General features: G+C 35.9%; 4 protein-coding genes across 4 annotated transcripts; 1 reads left to right on the top strand and 3 right to left on the bottom strand.

Annotated features, from left to right (window-relative positions):
• Positions 1–1,256: 1,256 nt before the first annotated feature.
• Positions 1,257–6,802, bottom strand: LOC113753105. Its single transcript, XM_027297198.1, has 9 exons — positions 6,551–6,802; positions 5,287–5,415; positions 5,070–5,199; positions 4,287–4,407; positions 3,353–3,434; positions 2,713–2,766; positions 2,182–2,220; positions 1,979–2,078; positions 1,257–1,569 (listed from the first exon to the last, which is right to left on the bottom strand). Exons 1-9 carry the CDS (start codon positions 6,800–6,802, stop codon positions 1,439–1,441), a joined length of 1,038 nt encoding a protein of 345 aa, XP_027152999.1. The 3' UTR covers positions 1,257–1,438.
• Positions 6,803–10,842: 4,040 nt separating this feature from the next.
• On the bottom strand, positions 10,843–12,963 carry LOC113753022 (60S ribosomal protein L11). Its single transcript, XM_027297099.1, has 5 exons — positions 12,853–12,963; positions 12,654–12,761; positions 12,464–12,506; positions 11,784–11,979; positions 10,843–11,250 (listed from the first exon to the last, which is right to left on the bottom strand). The coding sequence occupies exons 1-5, from the start codon at positions 12,853–12,855 to the stop codon at positions 11,049–11,051; spliced, it is 552 nt and encodes a 183-aa protein (XP_027152900.1). The 5' UTR covers positions 12,856–12,963; the 3' UTR covers positions 10,843–11,048.
• A 2,179-nt stretch (positions 12,964–15,142) lies between these two features.
• On the top strand, positions 15,143–19,123 carry LOC113753744 (putative pentatricopeptide repeat-containing protein At4g17915). The gene is made up of 4 exons (XM_027297980.1): positions 15,143–15,284; positions 15,685–17,522; positions 17,941–18,116; positions 18,707–19,123. Exon 2 carries the CDS (start codon positions 15,720–15,722, stop codon positions 17,091–17,093), a length of 1,374 nt encoding a protein of 457 aa, XP_027153781.1. The 5' UTR covers positions 15,143–15,284; positions 15,685–15,719; the 3' UTR covers positions 17,094–17,522; positions 17,941–18,116; positions 18,707–19,123.
• LOC113753745 (E3 ubiquitin-protein ligase MARCH11-like) lies at positions 18,723–20,072 on the bottom strand. The gene is made up of 2 exons (XM_027297981.1): positions 19,596–20,072; positions 18,723–19,497 (listed from the first exon to the last, which is right to left on the bottom strand). The coding sequence occupies exons 1-2, from the start codon at positions 20,009–20,011 to the stop codon at positions 19,278–19,280; spliced, it is 636 nt and encodes a 211-aa protein (XP_027153782.1). The 5' UTR covers positions 20,012–20,072; the 3' UTR covers positions 18,723–19,277.
• Positions 20,073–20,401: the final 329 nt, after the last annotated feature.

The following is a 20,401-nucleotide window of genomic DNA, read 5'->3' as shown; positions in this document are numbered from 1 at the left end:
ACTGTAATTGTAAATAAGGAGATGTTAAAAAAGTAAGCCCTTGATGCCAATCCTACTCTGACTTCCTCAAGGACGGCCTTTGAAAATAGCAAAAAGACAATGTTCTTGCGTCATAATAAAGTGCTGAAATGAATCCTTTACACATCTTTGTCCACTACATGGCACATCTCAGCATGAACTGTGCAGAATTAACAGTGAGCTTAACAATGATTGTCTAGTGCTGCAACCAATATAAGAGTCTACTATAATTTGACAAGTTTTCGAAGTGGGATGCCTAGCCAAATGCTAAACAAGAAACAAAAAAAACAGGCACCAGAGGAAACCTGCAAGAAATTTTCTTCTTTTGACTCTACATTTTTACACTCTGCTACAGTGGACGATGAGTCCTTGATCAGTTTCATCTTAAAAACAAGAGAAGTAATCATTGATGGATGTCCACATTACTAGTATGACGTTTTTGAAGCTGAGCAGAAGAAAACGTCACAAAAAATGAGATAGCATGCAAAAGCAACGCCATACAAAAAGCTCTATATTTACAACTAGGTAGGTGTTTGTGATTACGACAGGTAGATATTAAATTACCAGAGATTAAGCCAGTTCCAGCTGGGAACTGCCTTGTTGTGAGACCTAATTCATTCTGTTTGTTTTAAAGCACACATAACCCATAGAAGATATGACACTCTTATTATCCTGTTCTTGAAGGTCTCCAAAAACTGATAAGTCCATACCAGCCTCAAAGGCTTTTACAGTAGACAATATACTGATGTCGAGGCAGGACTGGGAAAACCAGAAAAACCAAGGGCTTGAATCCTTTTGCCTTCCTTAAAGACAATATTCTTGTAGTATATTCCGCAGCTTCTAACCAATCTTGCCATGTTGAAATAAACTAACTTGAAAAGAATCAGTTAACCAGTTGAGGCCCACTCATTGGACAGTAGTAACCCATTCCTTCAGAGACGGTGCCCCTTCACATATGCAATAATAAAAAAGTCTCTGAAATCATGAACAAGTCAAGTACCATCTTCCCATAACAAACACAAAAGAAAGAATTACTCCACACCCAAGTTGATGTGAGTCTGTTAAAGTAGTACATGAGAATAAGAGTTGCCTCCACAAGTTTTGCAAGCATTCAGATGAAACTTATGAAGCAAATAGATCTCTTCTGGTAATTTTTTGTACTTTCACTGCAGAAAACATGAATTTCAAAGGAAAAACCACACATTTTGTTGGATGATCATGAGCAGACAGTGACGACATGTAGCGCACAAAATGTGCAAGAATAATGCTTTATTGATTATCTATAAGACAGTTGAACGAGCCAATATCAAGTTTACTATATGCACGGTATCTACTATGAGTTACATATGCGTCCAACAGATGGAATTTAGAATCAATAATTACATAGAATCGTGAAAGTAAAAGCTATCAAAATTACAGCTTAATTTTCAGTGTTAGAGATTGTTTCTGGAAGTTCAATGGTGGGAGGTTTATCAACACCCCTTCTTGAGTATTCCCTCCATCTTCGAGCAGCCGCCGCAGCTCTACTTGCTCTCTCTTTAACTTCTTCCTCTGTAGCATCATATAAATTCTAGTCATCTTATTAGTCTTATCATAAACTTCAACTGAATATTCAGGTAGTGATTTCTTTTTTCCAGGAAGGTTGTACAATGTTTATGTAGGATGCAGACACTGAAACATGTATAGGCTACAGAAAGAACATGTCCAATTTACTTTTCCAAATTTTATACATGTTCAAGAGGTACGAGTTTACTGCTTTGACAAGCTTATAAATAATTAAATCAAGCTCCACTTCAAAAGCGGATCGTTTAGTGATAAACATTGGAGCAATCTGAGAGAAAACAATCTGATTCGATGATCCTAATTGGTTACAGCTGATTCAAAGAAAAAAGGCTACCAAATTGAAATCTTGCCAAAATGGGTAAACCCAATGTGTTTTGAACAGCTTGATCCTCCTTACCTGAATTTCTGTAGCCCTTTGGTTTGCCCCAGAGATTGTTCCAAAATGCTTCATATTTATCAGATTCTTTCTGTTTCATCATCCTCATTTTGACTTGTTCCTACAACAAATTAATGAGGTTGCATTGTAAGATAGAAGCGGAAAATTGGAAATTAACTAAATTTGAAAGAGAATTTTATCCCTACTTCTACGTAAGTACTTACCAAGATCTTGGTTTGTCTCTTTTCCCATGTAGAACTTGCCTGTCAATTGAGTGTAATCAATTAGATGCAAATGACCAATAGCAGTCAGAAAAATGTTCAAAAATCAGATAAAATTCTGAAAGTCCTTTGGATACTTGACAAATGCATACATTTGTGCCATGGAGAACCTTAGATTTCATGTCAATATGTATCTACTGATAATGGAAAACTATATCTATATGTAAAACACGACTTAGATTTGAGGTTCAATGATATAAATGTGCCATTTACTCTAGTTTCTATCAGCTTTGAACTTCAAGACAATTTTCTTTATAGAGAAAACTGCAACCGAATCTTTAGGCTGTCAGCAGTCACATTTCTTGAATCCCAATTTTTTCCTGATGAATTCTATTTTAGTCTTTATAACAGGATCACTATTACTTATCTTTACCTCCGTTCATCTTTGTCAAATAATCCAACTAAGTGATTCTCACAGGCAGTCTGAGTATTTTGGAGATAACTCGATGTATGGTAGATTAGAAAATGTCTTACCATTCTGAAAACATCTACACCTGGAGAGCCCATTCCTGAAAGCATGAATGCTACCTAATGATCAATAAGAAAAGGGAAAAAGTAAGACACTTTTTGGTGGTCAGGTCACCTGAAGATGACGAATAAAACAAAGCATCTCTCATATTGAAATGCCAAAATTAGGCACTTTTGTCACAATACAAGTTCTGAATGATAGAGAGATGAACTAATTTTTCTCAACAACGACAATGTAGATGCATAATTTATCATTAAACTAGAACTCCTTAAAAAGCATGAAAAGAAATGGGTATCAACAAGTTTGATTCTAAAGAACTCCTCTCAGGCCATTGATAGATGCATCAATGCATCAAAAATCTTATCGGTTTCTCCTCCAGCCTTCTCCCAAGAATGCATCCAATAGTAATAATTGCTCCTGCTCCACAAGGCTTGAAATAGCTTGATAATTGAGCAGACTAATAATGAACAGATCTTTTCCATTCAAAGCTAATAAAAGAAGTTTTTAAACCATGTCTGTCTCCTTGTTTAGCAAGTATTCAACCACAATAATGAGCTAGAGAATATTTTGAAGCCATATACTGCAAAAACTAGTCCTAAAGTTAGGACGGAAATAAAGAAAGAGTCCAAGGAGAATATAGCTCACATTTACTCTGTCTACCCTTTGCATTTCATCTTCAAGCAAAGACAGCTGCTGAGCAGAAGTCCAGTGAATGCAGTCAACAGGGCTGAAATGAAGCAGCATTTGTTATATTAGATGCATAAAACAGATTCATTTTGACAACCAAAACCTAAACAAGACAAGTAGGAGACACTTAAAGGACTGTTCTAATTTGAGCTTCATCAGAAACCAAATATAATAGTGAACCACTTAAAAGTGAAATAGATTCTTGGGGAGTATCCAATTCCTAGCCAGCCTAAGGTCCAGTTGATATCATTGGGTAACCTCTTATATGATATTCTATGATATTCAATTGAAAACCTTTCAACCATTTCCTGATTTCAAATCAGAATAAATCGAGTTGAGGTTATTGTGTTATCCATAAGTAGATATCTCAAGTTTAATACCTTCAACTTTTCGGAATTACTGAGTCAACTTACCATTGTCATGGCTGCACAAAACACTTATCGCATACTTTGCTCTTGATTCCAATTATCAAAGTTCCATTAATCCATCTTTTAACTCTTAGTTGTTTCAGGTTCTTGTGATTGTTGAGTTTTATTATTCATTATGCAAGATTGTTAGGTCAAACTTAACTTTCTCAAGTATTTGCAGTTGCATTTTACTCAAAAAGTAAAATTGCATTCTTATTAGGATAAATAAGTGACTTGGAAGTCTTCTGATCCTGTGCTTTTACTGTAAAACTAGTTTAAGGCAGGTTATTCATAGGAAATACTTGAAGAAGGCTAGTTTCAAGGTATAAAGGATTTTTAAAATCCCAAGAAAAGGAAAATCACAAGCCTCCGGGAACCCAACCAATATAAATTACCATGTTTAATTCTATTTCTTTACATATGCTCAGGTTCCTATGTTCCAGTGGTATTTATAGCACAGCAAAATCATTATGGCAAAATCATACCAACTATCAATAGCTTGCTGAATTAAATCAGGGTTTCCAGACTGACTATACGCTCTGGCTCTACCAAAGTCTTCCTCAATGGTGAATACAGCTTTGCAAACATTTGTACAATTTTTACAGCCTGTTAAGGGAGAGGAAGAGAAGATGTTGTTAGTGGCAAATCACAGAATGTAGAAGTAACAACTAACAACCCATAACCTTTCCTATATGTTAGGGACTAGCACAAGATCCAATATGACATTAACCCTTCAATTACACCGAAAGGAGTTTCTCTGATTGAATTGCCAGAAAATGTTCCTATTACAACATGAAAGCAGTATCAAATAGTTCCCTGACTTCAGAGAGGTCAGAAACTAGTCTCAAATTTTTATGTTTACATCTATTATCGCTGGATATGGGTATGCAACTATCTGCACTAGTGAAAATTTGATTTAAAGCCAAATTCTTTTCAATGGGATGACAGTGTTGTAAAACTTCTCATAATAGCACAAGATTAATCAACAAGGTCAACTCAATTTCTGAAGATACTTTCTCAGAAGCTTCAACGATGAATATTCTGAATGCCAATCCTAAATTAAGAGGAATTTCATTTTTGCATGGTGTAGCAAGGGGAGGGCAAAAATTTGGAGGGGGATAATCTCAGGGGAGGGCAAAAATTTGAAGGGGGATGATCTCATGACTGCAGAAATGTAACTGGATGCTTGACTGTTGAACTACTCCTGGGCTGAAGTTAAAATGGCACTTCACAGTTAAAATGGTAAAAAGAGAGTGAAAACAATGCACCTATGCAACTGAACTCGTCGACAAATACATGATCCTTTGGAGCCGAATCATCCAAGAAAGGATTTATTGCAGTCATAGCATATCCATGAATTTCATCATAAATCATTCGCTGCAGCGGGTCACTAAGAACCTAGACTCCAAGAATATTTTCATCAGACACTACAAACATAAATCAAAAGCTGACTCAATACTTCAGCATTCTATAATTGGAACCTACCGAATAAACCTCATTGATGAACATGCAAAAGTTAGTTGTTTCTGGAGCATCACCACTCAAGTCTGGATGGCACTCCTTCATGCAATTATAATAAGCTTTCTTGATTTGATCTGGTGTGGCGTCTGGAAGCTAATGACATGGACCAATCAGTAAATGAAGTACTATACGATCCATAGCAAAGTAAGGTACAGTGATCTCAAAGCGAGATTATTGCATGACATCAAAAATATCAATGACAGAATTGAAACCATAAGTAACAGTCAAATCTATCCTGCATTTTAATGAGGTATCACGTTATAAATTTCACGATTATTTATGCTCTCGACAAATCAATTTCCTGGAGCTTGAGCAATGGTTGTTTGTCTACTTAAGAAATTGAAGAGCTCAACATTGTAGAAGTGCTGACATTGTACTTACAAGCTGTATAAAAAAAAGGAACTAAATCATAAGGATATTATATAAAAAATCATCTGCTGATGCATCATTATGGTTTCCAGTTCCTTAACAAAATCGTGTATTCAGCAAGAACCTACTAGCTCAGGAATGAACTTTATCAGTGGGAGCAGTTGCTATATAAGAAATCAGTCGTCCAGCTATAAAAGTATAAGACCTTATTTATACGAGGCTTATATAATTAATAGAGGCAAATTGAGAATTTTTATTTAAGGAGAACATATCGTTTACTTGTCCGTCTTACATCTACAGAATTTAACTTGTCACTCCTACGACTCCCCCATTCCCATGGAAACTAATTTTTGGTCTTTTCATGCTTTAAGAAGTTACAAGTTCAATTGTTTACCTCCAAACCGAAGTTGAAAAGAATTTATCAGTACTATCAATTCATTATGAAACATTATCAATTGCGATCCTTAGTCCTTACAGTTTTGAACGACTGAATAGCAGATATCAAGACTTCATAAGAGTTCATCAAAATATTACACTCTTTACACTTACATGAAGCATAAACCACTAGTTTACTGTACGAAGAGTTTCAGCCATCTGTGTCCAGAAGAGTCTGGTTTTGCCAAGTTTTAAGTAATCTTACATGTTGCATATGGGTCTACTTCTTCATGATGCTAAAATTCTTCTTACACCTAGTAACCAAAATGTTCTTGACTTCTCTATTTTCTATAGGATCCGTCCTTCACTCTGTTCCCTACTAGCAGTCGCAAACATAACCATAACAAAATGTTTCACATGTTATAATTTTCAAGACTAAAGAACCCCAACAAAAAGGGGAAAAACTGATGTGAATATAAATTACCAATCCAAGAACAGCATAGTAATCATCAGCAAAATCTTCAGACAATGAAGGGTCTGCTGTGGCAACCCTGAGCCTTCCAACACCTTGTCTTCTTCTAGCAATTGGACTCCAACTCATATAGTATTTCATTTTGGGTAGGTTACTCATATATTTCTTCCCCAAAATGGACCATTGTTTTCTTGAACTAAAACTTGGTGATGGGTTCTGGAATTTCAACGCATCAGTGCACACTGGAGACAGTAGCTGAGCCATGCAAAGAGTTTTGTACAAATAAAATTGACTCGAAAACTTTGCGCTTTTGCCGACAGAAATTTATAGGGAAAACAGAAAGATCATAGATAATTTTTTTTCATACCAAACAAGAAATGATCATAGATAATTATGGTGGGATAATTTGGAATTTTCGAAATTTATGAGGAGGGAAGAAATTGGAATGGAAATGGAGGCTGCTGACTTGGCAAGCTGAGAACCATTTGTTTTGCAAGAATCTAGAGGAAACTGGACTGCAACCAGAATGAATCTAGCTACGCTCGCGACTGTGCATGGACTGGGTGCCAACGGCACGCGTTTAAGTTTGCTTGCACGCTTCTTGGAGCCGTCTTTTTAACTGTTTCGCATTTTTCTTCTGTGGACTCTATGGGCCACACAATATTTTGGAAAATTCCGGTTGACAAACGACCTAATTAGACTTTGCCTGTAAATTTGCAACTTGAAAAGTAAGGGACTTCGTGATCAAATTTAATAGGATCACTCTATTCATAATTTTATACTAATAGTTGAAGTTATTTATGTTTTTTTTTGTAGGTAAAAGTGTACGGAAATTAAGGGATGAGAAGAAAAATTAAAGGGATGAGAATAATGTTAAAATTTTATAGTGAGCCGCCTTTTTTGTGTTGATCTTTTGCATTTTGAGGATATAGGATATAGAAAAAACGATGCCAATATATGTGCTTTTTTTTTTTTTTTTTTTGGGTGATCTTTTGCCTTTTTAGTAGGGGTGTGCATCGAATTCGAATTCGGTAATTCGAAAGTTTGAATTCGGAATTTTTCGAAATTTTGGTACCTGATAATTCGACCGAATTCGATTTCGAATTCACCAATTCCGAATTCGAATTCATACCGAATTCAATTCGGAATTCGGTAAATTCCGATTTCACCGATTTCACCGAATTCGGAAAAATTTATATATTATTATATAATATAAAATTTATAATATTATAAAATTTTATATTATATTATATTATATTATATAAATTTTATATAATATTATATAGTATAAATTTTATATTACATGTATAAAAAATATATTTATATATTAAAAACGAATTTGAAATCGAAATCGGAATTCGAATTCCGATTTCGAATTGTGAATTCGAAATCGGAAATTCCGATTTGAAAAACTCCATTACCGAATTCGAACCAAATTCGAAATATATGAATTCGGAAAATCCGAATTCGATTCCGATTTCCGATTTACCGATTTCGAAAATTCCGAATTCAATTCGAATTCGATCGGTAAATCAGAATTTTTCGATTTTGCACACCCCTACTTTTTATGATATAGAAAAGAGAAAAGGATGCCAATATATGTGCTTTTACTATGGTTCTTGTATTTCGACATATGCTATTTTTTTTAAAAAATTTCAAGGAGAACTAATTCATTCAAAGAGAAGGAAAAATAGAAAGGTTTGAAAGTCGAACTAGAAATTCATAACTAATATCCTTATTGGGCATATGTTAGTTTCTAACAATTATAGACCTGTGCATTTGATAAAATTGAAATCTAAAAAACTCAAAAACTAAAATTTGAAATCTAAATTCGTTAAATGATTGAATTATTAAGTATTAAATATGATGCTTTTGAGTATATACCACATTAAATAATAAGTTATTTTTTTTGGAGCAAGTTTTGTTTAAGAAATTCAGTACGATTTTATTAATTCAGATGTTCTATTTTTTTTTATCAAACGCGTCTGAACATGTTAAGATTCAAATTCATTTAAATTTAAGTGATGAATTGGTTTATCAAACAGAATTTAAGACGTTGTCACAATTTATTTCACGTTTGACGGTACAAGATATCTTGACACTAGGTAACTTTTGTCATATATCATAGTAAGACTAACTCAAGAGATGATTTACCAAGCACATTTACGTACACATAACACATTTCTTGAATGGTGTTCTTTCACTCCTATATTGTTGGATGCAACATTGTAGTGGAAAAAATGTCCTTCCACTCTTACATAGTTACACTCTTCCCTCAAGTCGCGTATTGAGTTAATCTAATTGGGACATTTTAGAGATTACGATTGAAAAATCACTTTTAATTAGCCCCTTGTCTTGTCATTTTCTTTCTTTACTTTTACCCTTTTGATTTGATGACCCCTAATTGAGTTTTACTTTTCATTAGTAGGACACACGGGCCGGGCATCAAAAAATCAGCCGATCGTCAACTGAGCCCAACTCTAATGGGCCCAGAGCCCAATTTCCTAGATAGATACCCTGTCGGGTCCATCTAGGAAACATGGGGTAATGTAGCAATTTTTTTTTTCCTTTTAAAGCTACATACATTAGCATTTACATATATATATATATATATATATTTCATTTTGTTGATTGAATTTTGGGATTGGATGAAGGTGTCAATTGAGGCAATTAAGAAGGCAAATGGGCCAACAGGGGACACAACATATGCTGGCAAGAAGCTTACCATTCCCTAATATCCATGTCTTACGAGTTGTTGTTTCTTGGTTGTTGTAGTGTTGAATCTTGTTCAGAATGTCGTATTTTCTCTGCTGAGAAATTGATAGTTAAAGTAGGCCAAAATCTTTGTTTTGTAGTGTACCGGGAAGGGCTACTGCCCTTGTATTGGGAATTTGGGGAATCGCTTGAGTTTGGGAAAATGCTGATTGTTGGTCTACATCCGAAAATGGAAGTTAATTTGAGCAGCTTGAGTTTTCTCAGTTTCTCCAATCTGTCTTGAAGTACTGATTCTCCTGTTCAATTTCAGTTTATGCTGTTATATTACAGCTTGCTAACGTTGGAATGGATCTTTGACGAACCCTGTACATATATATTCATTGCAATATAGATGTGAGAGATATAGTTTATTGAATGAAGGGAAGAGGGGAGGGGAGCAAGTATGGACATGCCAGAAAAATCTTAAAGAATCATTCCAGGGATGTCTTGTGTGTAGCTAAAGACAAGTAATGCCTCTTAGAAAGAGCAACTTCTTCTACATCTTCCCCTTTTTGATAGGTCATTTCCATGTCTTTGTGAGTTGGACATAACTTGATGTTCTTTTACATCAAGTTCCCGTCTTTCATATTGGTCGTCCGCCACCAACTGATGCTGAAAGTTGAGACATCTCGTTCGGGTCTGTTGTCATTAAGCTTTGAGGCATTCTCTACGTTATGTTGCGCATGTCGTCTAAACCTGGTTCCTCAGCTTGTCGTGATTTTTCCTGTAAACCACGAACACAAGAAAATTATTGTGACATGAGATTGGGTACAAATCCGAAAGCATTCGCTTCTTAACCCCACCTCTAGCTCTCATCCATGACGACTTTGGCCGATTGGGAAGCACCTGGAACTTCCTGGAATGCAAGTGCCGTAGGAATGCCTTCCTCTCTCTGTGCTTTACCTCCAATTTCTTTCTTCTTGTCGTCTTGGCCATTCATGAGATAAAAAAGTGCCGGTGAAACCATCTAGCGCTTGTGACTAAACTACGAAAGGATTTATAGTAATGGAATGACCGACTAGATCTTCACAGCTAAATGAACTGGACTACATACATTTCAAGCATTATTCTATCTTCTAGCATGACCATCCGGGTGGACGTAAAGCTGAGACATCCCCAAAGCTTCCTTGGGGATTAAGTGTTTTATTGTAACTACAATCTCAACTTTGGGCCCACTTGGTAATAACTAATACGCATCCTACAAACTTTGAGGATTCAAGTAGCAGGCGTCAACCCATTTATCACGATAAGCCAGGCAAACATTTACCATGAGAGCTACAATCCATCTGATACAATACTATAATCCAATTGCAAGGACGCAAGAAGCAGGCATCACAAGAAAACCCAGAACCAGCACTAAATGGCCAAACCCTTTGGCCCCTGCTACATTCCACCAGCAAAATGCTACTTAAGCAGAAGCATACACAACGGCTAATAACAAATTTCAGACCACACAAGAAAGATGCTGCAAGGCCACTTTGAACGAGCATTTTTTTTCCCAAATCATGCAGATACCGTAGATCCCAATATCATCCCATATAAGCTAACACTTTGGCAAGAACAACGAGAATTGACTAACTTGATGAAATGGTAAAGTTGGAATTCGTTTTGCCAGAAATAAACAGAAGCAACATGTCTTAGTCTTAAAACATAGCGAACACCTCTTCAAAATTTCCAAACTCAATAGTAAACAGATATGGTCTACAAAAAGCATAAACATAATCTCCTAAGAGTAAAACTGGTAACAACACCCTGTCTAAGCAGTTTGAATATTCTGGGCCTTGTTCAGGATGACACCTTCATATTTGACCTGGAACCACTTCATTGCATCCTCCCTGGTAACTCTTTGATGGATTCCAACACGTGACTTGCACCTACGGCGACGTGCCACCCGGTAGCCAGGACGTTCCAAAACAACATAGAAGTCCATACCATAAATACCAGTTGAAGGGTCATACCTGTGGAACTCAAAAAATACATCATCAGATGAACTAGCACAGCAAGTAAAAAGCAGTAGCAATTAGTTTGCACTTATCAATATAGGCCAGATCACAACATTGGCAAAAAAAACTGCATCACAAGGATGCATGCTAATCAACTCAGACATACAAAACTGAATAGGCAAGGTCCTAATCACAACATTGGCAATTAGTTTGCTCCATACTTGCTATAAAGCCTATATTGCAGTTGAAAAGAGAATGAAAGCTGATAGGGAAAAGCTACACTTCAGCAGAACACATTGCTATTGGAACAAATGAGCTGTTTAACACATTCAAAATTTATTAGCTGCAGATCTATAATTCATTCGACAGCCATAAAAGATTGGCTAATACAATTCGCAGGTCCATAATGAATTAAAATTGACATACTTAGCCAAAGAAGATATCCTGCAGCAAACTCACTAAATGAGGACCATAGCATAATTTCAGCAAAACTTAGAACACCAGGAACTCATAGGAATAAATGAAATGGTCAGAACAGATCAGCTTACTTAATTCCAAGATCAATGTGCTCTTGAATACCGAAGCCAAAGCAGCCAGTCTCACTAAAGTTTCTCTTGAGAAGCTCATATTCCTTGACCTTCAACCCACTCTCAAGGAGTTGCATTGCCTTGTCACCTCTAACAGTAACATAGCATGCAATCTTCTCATTACGCCTGATGCCAAAGGACCTCACAGTGTATCTAGCTGCCAACCAAAGCGAACAACCATGTTAGGAAAACAAAACATACACTTCTTCACTCAAGGTATGATAAGCTCCAAATATATTTATTATCCACATAACCTATTCAGAATTGAATTTATTGGGAAAAGTGAAACCTAGGATAACCCTGCTACATATGTCAAAATAACTCAATATTCAGAAGATCCAGCAAGACTTGTATGTTTAGGCATGTACGACCTCCAAACTTTTAACAATCAAATGAGGCTAAACTCCTCCAGCAAAGCCCTTGACATGAAAACCGTAGGCTAAAAGATGAGCCACTTGACCATCACTCAAATCATATTTATCTACAAAATCCATTTCAATACTAATGAATACAAATATTCCCAACAGCATTTTTCCCCTTTTTACTGTTTCATTATCACATTTCAAAGAACGAGAATTAGAGTTGAGAAAAATGTACAAAAAAGAAAAGAAAAGATAATACGAGTTGAGCAGGCAACTCACCCTTGGAGAAAACAGGGGATTGGCCACTGAGTTGCTCCAACACCTATATTGATTGGAAAAAGAAAAGGCTTAAACTTTCTACTCCATTTCAGTACATAACAAGAAATTCGCACCCAAAAAAAAAGTGAACAAAATCACATTAAGCAGGTGACAAGCGAGGTACAGAGAGATGAGAGTTGCGACACGGTACCTTAGCAGCTCTGGTGAGACGATCTCCACTCTCGCCGACGGAGATGTTGAGAACCAGCTTCTGAACCTTGATCTCCCTCATGGGGTTGTTCAATTTCTTCTCTGACGCCTAACGATACAAACAAAAAACACACATTAATCACACATACAAACACAAAATCACACACAAGATGAAGAGATGGAGTCAGAGAGAGACAGACCATGGTGGTGCGGCGAGGGAGGCAGCTGAGGCGTGTAGGGTTTAGAAAAAAATGGGTAAAGCGCTAAGAGAATGAAAGAAACCCTAGTTTATCTCACCACTATATAACGCAAGACTGAGGCTGTTAATAGGGTCGGGCTAATCCGACCTCGACCCATTAAAACCAAAAAGGGGTCGAGCTTATCACATTTTCTGAGCTAGGCAGAGTTTGGATTAAATAAGCTCGGCCATATTGAAGCCCGGCCAATTATTTTATATATGTGTGTGTAGGCATATATACCAATTGGTTGGACGTGATTTTTCTGTGGGGTTCACTTAGATTTAACGGGCGTAATTTTCGAGCGTTTCTAATCTAATTGTGTGTCTGTGTAAGTTTATTCTGTTTCGAAAAAAAAAAGTGTGTGTACGCATATATAACTATAAATGTATTATTTTTAAACATGCAATATGTAATTGAACTATTAGTAATTAGTCTTGGTTTTGAAGAGACATTGATTTATTAAATAAATATATTTAAAGAGAAAAATCTATTAGTAGTCTATTGACTAATGACTATTACTATTTATAGGTTTTTTCCATGTATTTTAAAAAATTAGACACACTTGTTGTTGGAAAACTTTTGGTTTATGTACTTTTAATGACCTTTTTACTAATTTATGTGTAGTTTTAATATTGTAGATTGCAAATTAACTTTACTACTTAATAGTTATAATAATTATATTAAGAAAATTAATGGGTAATAAATGAGTTTAAGCTAATTTCGAATTAGACTCAAATTTGGAATATATTGTGAGTCGAGTATAATCCTGACATATATTAGTTCAAAATTCATAATCCAAAACTAACTAGATGAGTTGAACCTAAATTTGTTAAAAATTGACCCGATTCGATTGATAGCCCTGAGTAAGACGATTGTAATGGCACGTACTTGTGCTTTCCCATTCCTAAGTAAGATGGTTGAGTTGAACTGAGTTTGTTAAACAATAACCTAATTGACAGCCCTAAGTAAGATGGTCGTGAGGGCATCTATCTGCCTTTTCCCCATCTTACCCTCCTTCAGTGTAAATTGACATACTTATCCTTGAAGCAAGGGTACTGTCTCAGTGGTGTATATTTCAGCTCTAATATTTGAGTGTTCTTTGTGCATAATTGCATATCAAAAGTTGTGACAAATTTTTCACACCCATAGGAAACATCAATCCATTTAATTATTTTTTAATAAAGGATGGTCTCACAAAACGTCTTAGGCTATATACAAATCTTTTTTCTATTTTCATGCAAAACTAATGATTAAAATATTAAAATAATTTGAATTTTGCAGTGTGTTTATTTGTAACACAATTTAATAATGTTGATAGTGTATGAAACAAAAGTTAATGGCAAATAATTGTAAATCAATTATGGTAAACAATAACCAACCCTCCGTTGTCCACTTAGTTTCTTCCTGGGCATAGGTTAGGGGATCAATCCCTCTTACTGCATTTCCTCCCCAAAACTTTTTGATGCACGGTCAAAGGTTATTTAATTCCTTTCGAACTGCTCAATAAATTAGATAGGTTCATTCGCTTCTTCTTTTCTACTTCCCCTAGTATAGGATCAATCGTAACAATTCCTTTTCCCCTAATATTGGACCAATTGTAACAACATTGTATTCAAAAAAAATTTTATGGTAAACAATTAGATTCATTTATTATTGATCCCTTTCCCTTCTACTAGGCCTTATATCATGTTCGATTGACTTTTATTTTTGGGGCATAAAAATAGACTTATAAGTTGGTCGCGTGCAAACAATTCAAAATAAATCTCACGAGGAGAGGTTTGAGTTTAGGTGGATTAAAATAGAATAAAATTACTTAATTCACACTAAAATATATATGCCCAAGTCCCAACTTTGAGTTTTTGGCACATTTTAATGAAAATGTTAATATGGCTATTGAAATTACTTCATTCCCCAAGTTTACATATCCAATCTTAAAATGAGTAATTTGGAGGGCTTATTCTTTTTGAATGTGACCGAGTTTACTAATCGAATTGTGGCCCATTACATGACAGAAGAAAAGCAAGAAAAAGCCTTTCCACCTCAAATCAGAAGCCCAATTGGCAATCTGCAGGCTTTTGTGGTCAATTCTTGCTGCATTTCTTTCAAAATCTAAAAATCACAACTTTTGTATCTTCGAGTACTAGATGGCTTCACCATCAACCAAAGCTCGGGTTTTTCTGCCAGCCTGCGAGCCCTTAAATCTTTCCTTAAACCCTTGACCTTAAAGATTATACACAAGAAGTTCCCGAGTCATGGGAACAAGGGAAGAACGAAAAGGGCTCTGTGAATCTGCAATAAAAACCCATTCACGAGATTTGTTTGCTTGTAGATTTTTGGCACATGTGAAAGCTGGTGTTCTTGCAGAAATCTTCAGCTTAGATAACTCATTCTAGGTAAGTAGAAGCAGCTTTCTTAATCATTTATTGATCTATTTGATTTAGTTTCTCTTGTGGTTTTGGTGCCAGTATGTTTTTGGGATGAATTTTCTAATGACGTGTTGAACATTTCATCTGCTTGAACCAGTGCATATCCGAAAATTTTTACTGTTCGTTTTTCATTCTGTCAAATCATTTAGTAAATGAGATGTAAAGAAAAAGGGGTTAGGGTGTCTCAAATCCCAAAGATTGCAATTTGCCAATTTTGTTCAAATAAGCAAATTTTTTTCCCCTTAACATCTGAGTTCTGGATTAGCCTAAAAGAATGTGCTCCACTATTTGCTTTAGAGAAACTGTGTGGTAATATAAAGTTAAGCTCAGGAGTGCTTATAGTAGTGATAAAGCTTGTTCCTTGCAGGCCTCGGGGTTCCTATGATGGATGAGTTGTAAAGAATGTTCAAGATATTATCAACCACGTCATTAAACATATGTATTGCTTCACTTTGTAGAGTTAAAAATTTGAAGAATGCCGAAGCAGTTTTGATAGATGGTATTAGAGTTGGAATACTACCTGATGTGGTTACATACAATACACTGATTGATGGATACTGTCGTCTATTTGGCATTGATTCTGGTTATTCAGTTCTTGGTAGAATGAGGGAAGCCGGGATACACCCGAATGTCATTACATACAACACTTTGTTGTCTTGTGCAAGTAGATATAGGTTGTTGTACCAATCTCTTGATATATTTGATGAAATGCTTCAAATGGGCATTCTTCCTGATGTTTGGAGTTACAATATATTGATGCATTGCTTTTTCAAGGCGGGGAAACCAGATGAGGCTTACAGGGTTTTTAAAGATATATTTTTGAGGAGTATTTATCCTTCTCCAGCCACATTTAATATCATGTTCACTGGACTTTGCAAGAATTGGTATACGGATAATGCTCTTATGTTACTTCGGAATTTGCAGCGTAATGGATTTAGGCCTGAGTTGGTAACTTATAACATTCTTATTGATGGGCTATGTAAGTCGGGAAAGTGGAGGACGGTGAAAGGGCTTCTGAAGGAAATATTGGATTATGGCCATATTCCAAATGCCATAACTTACACTACGGTTATGAAATGTTGCTTCAAAAATAAAATGTTCAATGAAGGGCTTGAGATTTTTTCAGAAATGAAGGCGAAAGGATATACTTTCGATGGCTTTGCTTACTGCACGGTCGCTGGTGCTTTACTTAGAACTGGTAGAATAGAAGAGGCAAATCAATGCATGGGAAACATGTTTAGAAGTGGTATTGATCTTGACATGGTGTGTTATAATACCCTAATTAATTTGTATTGCAAGGAAGGTAAGTTGGAAGATGCCTTTGGGTTGTTGGATGAGGTAGAAAAGATGGGATTGGAATGTGACATTTACACCCACACTATTTTGATTGATGGGTTGTGCAAAGCAGGTAATATACAGGGTGCCCAGCGACATTTAAAGTACTTGAATAAGATGGGCTTTAGAACAAATTTGGTTGCTTTCAATAGTTTTATTGATGGATTGTGTAAACTTGGTCAGATTGAGTATGCAATGCAGGTGTTCGAATCCATGAAAGTGAAGGATGAGTTTACTTATTCCTCCATTGTGCAAGGACTTTGCAGTGCTGGAAGATTTCATTTGGCTGCTAGGCTACTCCTATCCTGTGTTAGAAGTGGAGTGAGAATTTTAAGGTCTGATAAAAAGGCTGTTATTCGTGGTCTTCGTTTTACAGGCTTTGGTCCTCAAGCTAAGAAGATCCAGTCAAATATTCGCTTGGCCAAGTTACTGCACTATTGATGTGTTGTGGAGATAAAAATTTTGTATCTGCAAAAGAGATTATTCCTGTGCTGGCTGGAAATTCGGGGTTCATACTTTTTATGAAAGTGAACCAACAGTCCACCTTGTAATTTATTTGAAATGACTACTCTACTTATGAGTTATGACCAGCAGATTGACATTATGGTACAGAGAAGCAATTTCCTTCACCATCCTTATTGCTTAAAGAGAGAAGCAATTTTCTTCACCATGCTAACAAACTTAAAGGCCTGACGAGAGTTGGAAGCTGGACAACTATTTTCTCTGAAATTGTGGACAACTTGCTCTATGTTGTTGAGCAACTGAAGGCAATTAAAGTTGACTAATTTAGCATCAAAAGACAATATCATGGTTCGGAAATAAAAACAATTGCATTTTGGGATCTGTCACTTTCTGGGAAATTAAAGAAAGGTATTGACCTAACTTCCAACAATTGAGCACACTGATGCTAGTGAAATTTCTGGATGATTTCCTTCTATAGCATGCCTACTGGACATTTTTACAAATTGAAAAATTTTCCTTACTTGAACATGGACTGATATTCTGTTGTCATCTGAGAACTCAGATGAGAAGCCTCAACTATAATTTTCTTCTTGCTGAGAATTAAGACCAGCATTGACATAGACAAGTGCTGAATAGAATAATTTTGGTACTTTGATTATTCTATTAGCTATGTTAGGTGTAATTGGAAGTTGATCATCTTTATGCTTAATGGAAGTTTACAAAATGTTAGTATTATCTGGTGGGTAGGTACAAGTGATGGAATTTTCTTCTAGAATATCAATTGCACATAATTTTTCTAACCAATTGTTTATGCTGCCTATTGTAGGAAAACAATTGAAGTAAGCTGGCATTGTTAATACTGGATTTTGTATATCCTTCAGGCTAACACATATGCTGAAAAGGGTGTAACAGCTCAAAACTGTTGTCACATATTTTCTGTCATGGATACTGGTGCCACTCAAAACTTATTGCACTCTTAAGATATGTTCTCCTTTTGGTATGGTAAGTTTCATGTAGCTTCGCAGGGTAGTTACCTCAAGTTTCTTGAGATAGCTGCTTCTAATCTAAGAGGATTCAAGAGAATGTAATATGAGAATATTTCAGTGTGTTGCATTGCAAATTCAGATACTGCTGTAGATTATTTTACACTGAATGTTCTTTTAGATAGATTAGTACAGCAGCAAAGGCTTACTACTAGTCTTTGTTGCTGAATTAGTTTTTGGGCACTTATGATATTTCTTGTTATGATACAATCCTCTTACCTGATTTTGGTTTGCAATTGATGTTCCGCAACCTTGAAGAGACAATTGGGTTGGGAAATTGATGAAATTTTTTGATCTTCTCAAGTAACTGTCGCCATACTAGAGAAAATGATACTCTTATTTTTTTTTCAGTTTCGAAAAATTGAGAGTTCATTTTCTGTTTCTGTTGACCTGCAACTTATGTTTGTTTATAATGTACTTGCTTTCATTCTTTCCTATTCAATTAGACTCTAGATTACCAGATGACACCTTCAAAACTTTCTTTGGATAACCAGTTCATTTTAATTTAGTTCTTTCATGTCTCATATTTCATCTATTCTTTTTTTTTAGGGTTCATATTCTCAAGGGGCTGGCTCTAAACTGAACACGGACTGTTTTAGCGCGGCTCTCCATTTTTGTCACTGAAATCGGGTTCTAGGTTCATTTCTCATATGTGATCTCAGTCGCACAATGCAGTAATGGCCTTGATAATTATCGAAGGTTAAACAAGGAAAAGGATCCGAAGAATGGTTTTAGCCATCAAGGAAGTACTGATGTGTCAATGTTCTGCATCCAAAATGCACATGTCAACATGTAATGATACACAATCTGTGCATATAACATTTGCCTTGCAGTAGAAACTTTGGTAGGGAATCGCAAGTCAGAATGCAAAACTGTACTTGTCCATGAAATTGATGGTTTTTTTGTCCTTTGATTGGGATTATTTCCTAAATGAAACAAAACAAGGAAATCCAGTGTTGCTCGTTATTGAGATAACAAGTGGCAAGAGAACATTCAGCATTTTGTTGGGTGATTTTTGATCAAGCATTGGCCTAAGCTGAGCCCTTAAACTTTACAGATTTCGACAAAGGGTACGAATTCCTTTCTGGAAATTAATGACTCAAACACGAGATATCTATACTTAGAACATTCTGGCTCTCAAGAACGTTGAGATTATGAAGCCAACTACCAAACATGCTAGAAGAAAGTTACAGAACTGTTTACATCTCCTTGGACTCTCTCTTGGGGAATCATATCCAGCGACTGCCATCGGTCTTATTTCATGGTAATCTCTTATGTATATACTGATATCCTTAATTAATCGAACATTCTTTGCTGTGTTGTTACAAATTTCACACAATCTGCAGGACAAGTGAAACACCAGAATGAATCTTTTATTCAAACAGAAGAATATGACGATAGAACTTCAACATGGAAATGATCTGGGACGAAGGCTAACCTGTTTCCTCTCTGCTGAAACCATGTTTCAGCACAAGAACGATGCGAGATCCCAAGTTCTCCTCTACAATGGCAACCGAGCTGAATGAGTTCTGAGCTCCCTGATGATGATGGTTCGTTCCCCAAATGACATATTCTACAAATCTGTTCTGCTCTCAAATGCTCTTCATCAATCTTCACATCATCCGCATGAGAACCAGTCTCTTCTTTTGGCCGTTTATCTTCTCGTCCTTCCCCCAATGATGTCCCTTCTGGGCTTCCCGAATCATTTGTACTCAGCATTCTTGAATCATCATTAGCATCTTCAACCCTTGGCTCCACTCCTGCGGTGCTTGCTTCGACTCCAATGTTGACTGAAGATTTTGGAAAGCAGTTCTGTGTACTTTGTGCATGATCAACTAATTCAGGTGGCTCCATTGAAAATTAATTTTAGTGATCCAAATTTTTGTTGTTATTTTGGTGTATACAATGCCACATAGTTTATCAAACAAATAAAACTGAGTTGCGTAGGTAACGGAAAGCCTTACCAGAAAGATCTTTGAAGGATAGGAAAAGAGTCAGAATCTAATCTTTTCTATAATCACACAACATAACAAAACAATATGCTTTACTTGGAATCCTAGTTTTTGTGTGCCGACACGTTAAGGAAACCTGGGAAGTTGTCCTTGAGACTTGGGCCTTGTATTAACACATACACACACAAAATGTGGTCTTTTGGGTAAAAAATTTTGGGTAAAAAACAAAAAAGCCATGTGTGTTAAATTTAATATACGGGAAAGCTTCTCTTAGTTTTAAAACTTATAATAC

This window comes from Coffea eugenioides, chromosome 11 (assembly GCF_003713205.1).
Source record: "Coffea eugenioides isolate CCC68of chromosome 11, Ceug_1.0, whole genome shotgun sequence".
NCBI lineage: Eukaryota > Viridiplantae > Streptophyta > Magnoliopsida > Gentianales > Rubiaceae > Coffea > Coffea eugenioides.
The sequence above is the reverse complement of the archived record's forward strand: the minus strand, read 5'-3'. Positions and strand labels throughout refer to the sequence as shown.

Excerpts from the sequence above, each read along its gene's own strand:
- LOC113753105 (XM_027297198.1), bottom strand. The coding sequence starts at position 6,802 with ATGGCTCAGCTACTGTCTCCAGTGTGCACTGATGCGTTGAAATTCCAG. Across the intron at positions 4,408-5,069 it reads CGACGAGTTCAGTTGCATAG|GCTGTAAAAATTGTACAAAT; the intron begins GTGCATTGTTTT and ends CTCCCTTAACAG. Across the intron at positions 3,435-4,286 it reads CAGCAAGCTATTGATAGTTG|CCCTGTTGACTGCATTCACT; the intron begins GTATGATTTTGC and ends GCTTCATTTCAG.
- LOC113753022 (XM_027297099.1), bottom strand. Across the intron at positions 12,507-12,653 it reads GTCTCACCAGAGCTGCTAAG|GTGTTGGAGCAACTCAGTGG; the intron begins GTACCGTGTCGC and ends CAATCAATATAG. Across the intron at positions 11,980-12,463 it reads ATCCCCTGTTTTCTCCAAGG|CTAGATACACTGTGAGGTCC; the intron begins GTGAGTTGCCTG and ends TTTGGTTGGCAG.
- LOC113753744 (XM_027297980.1), top strand. The coding sequence starts at position 15,720 with ATGTTCAAGATATTATCAACCACGTCATTAAACATATGTATTGCTTCA.
- LOC113753745 (XM_027297981.1), bottom strand. The coding sequence starts at position 20,011 with ATGGAGCCACCTGAATTAGTTGATCATGCACAAAGTACACAGAACTGC. Across the intron at positions 19,498-19,595 it reads TTTCAGCAGAGAGGAAACAG|ATTGTGTGAAATTTGTAACA; the intron begins GTTAGCCTTCGT and ends CTTGTCCTGCAG.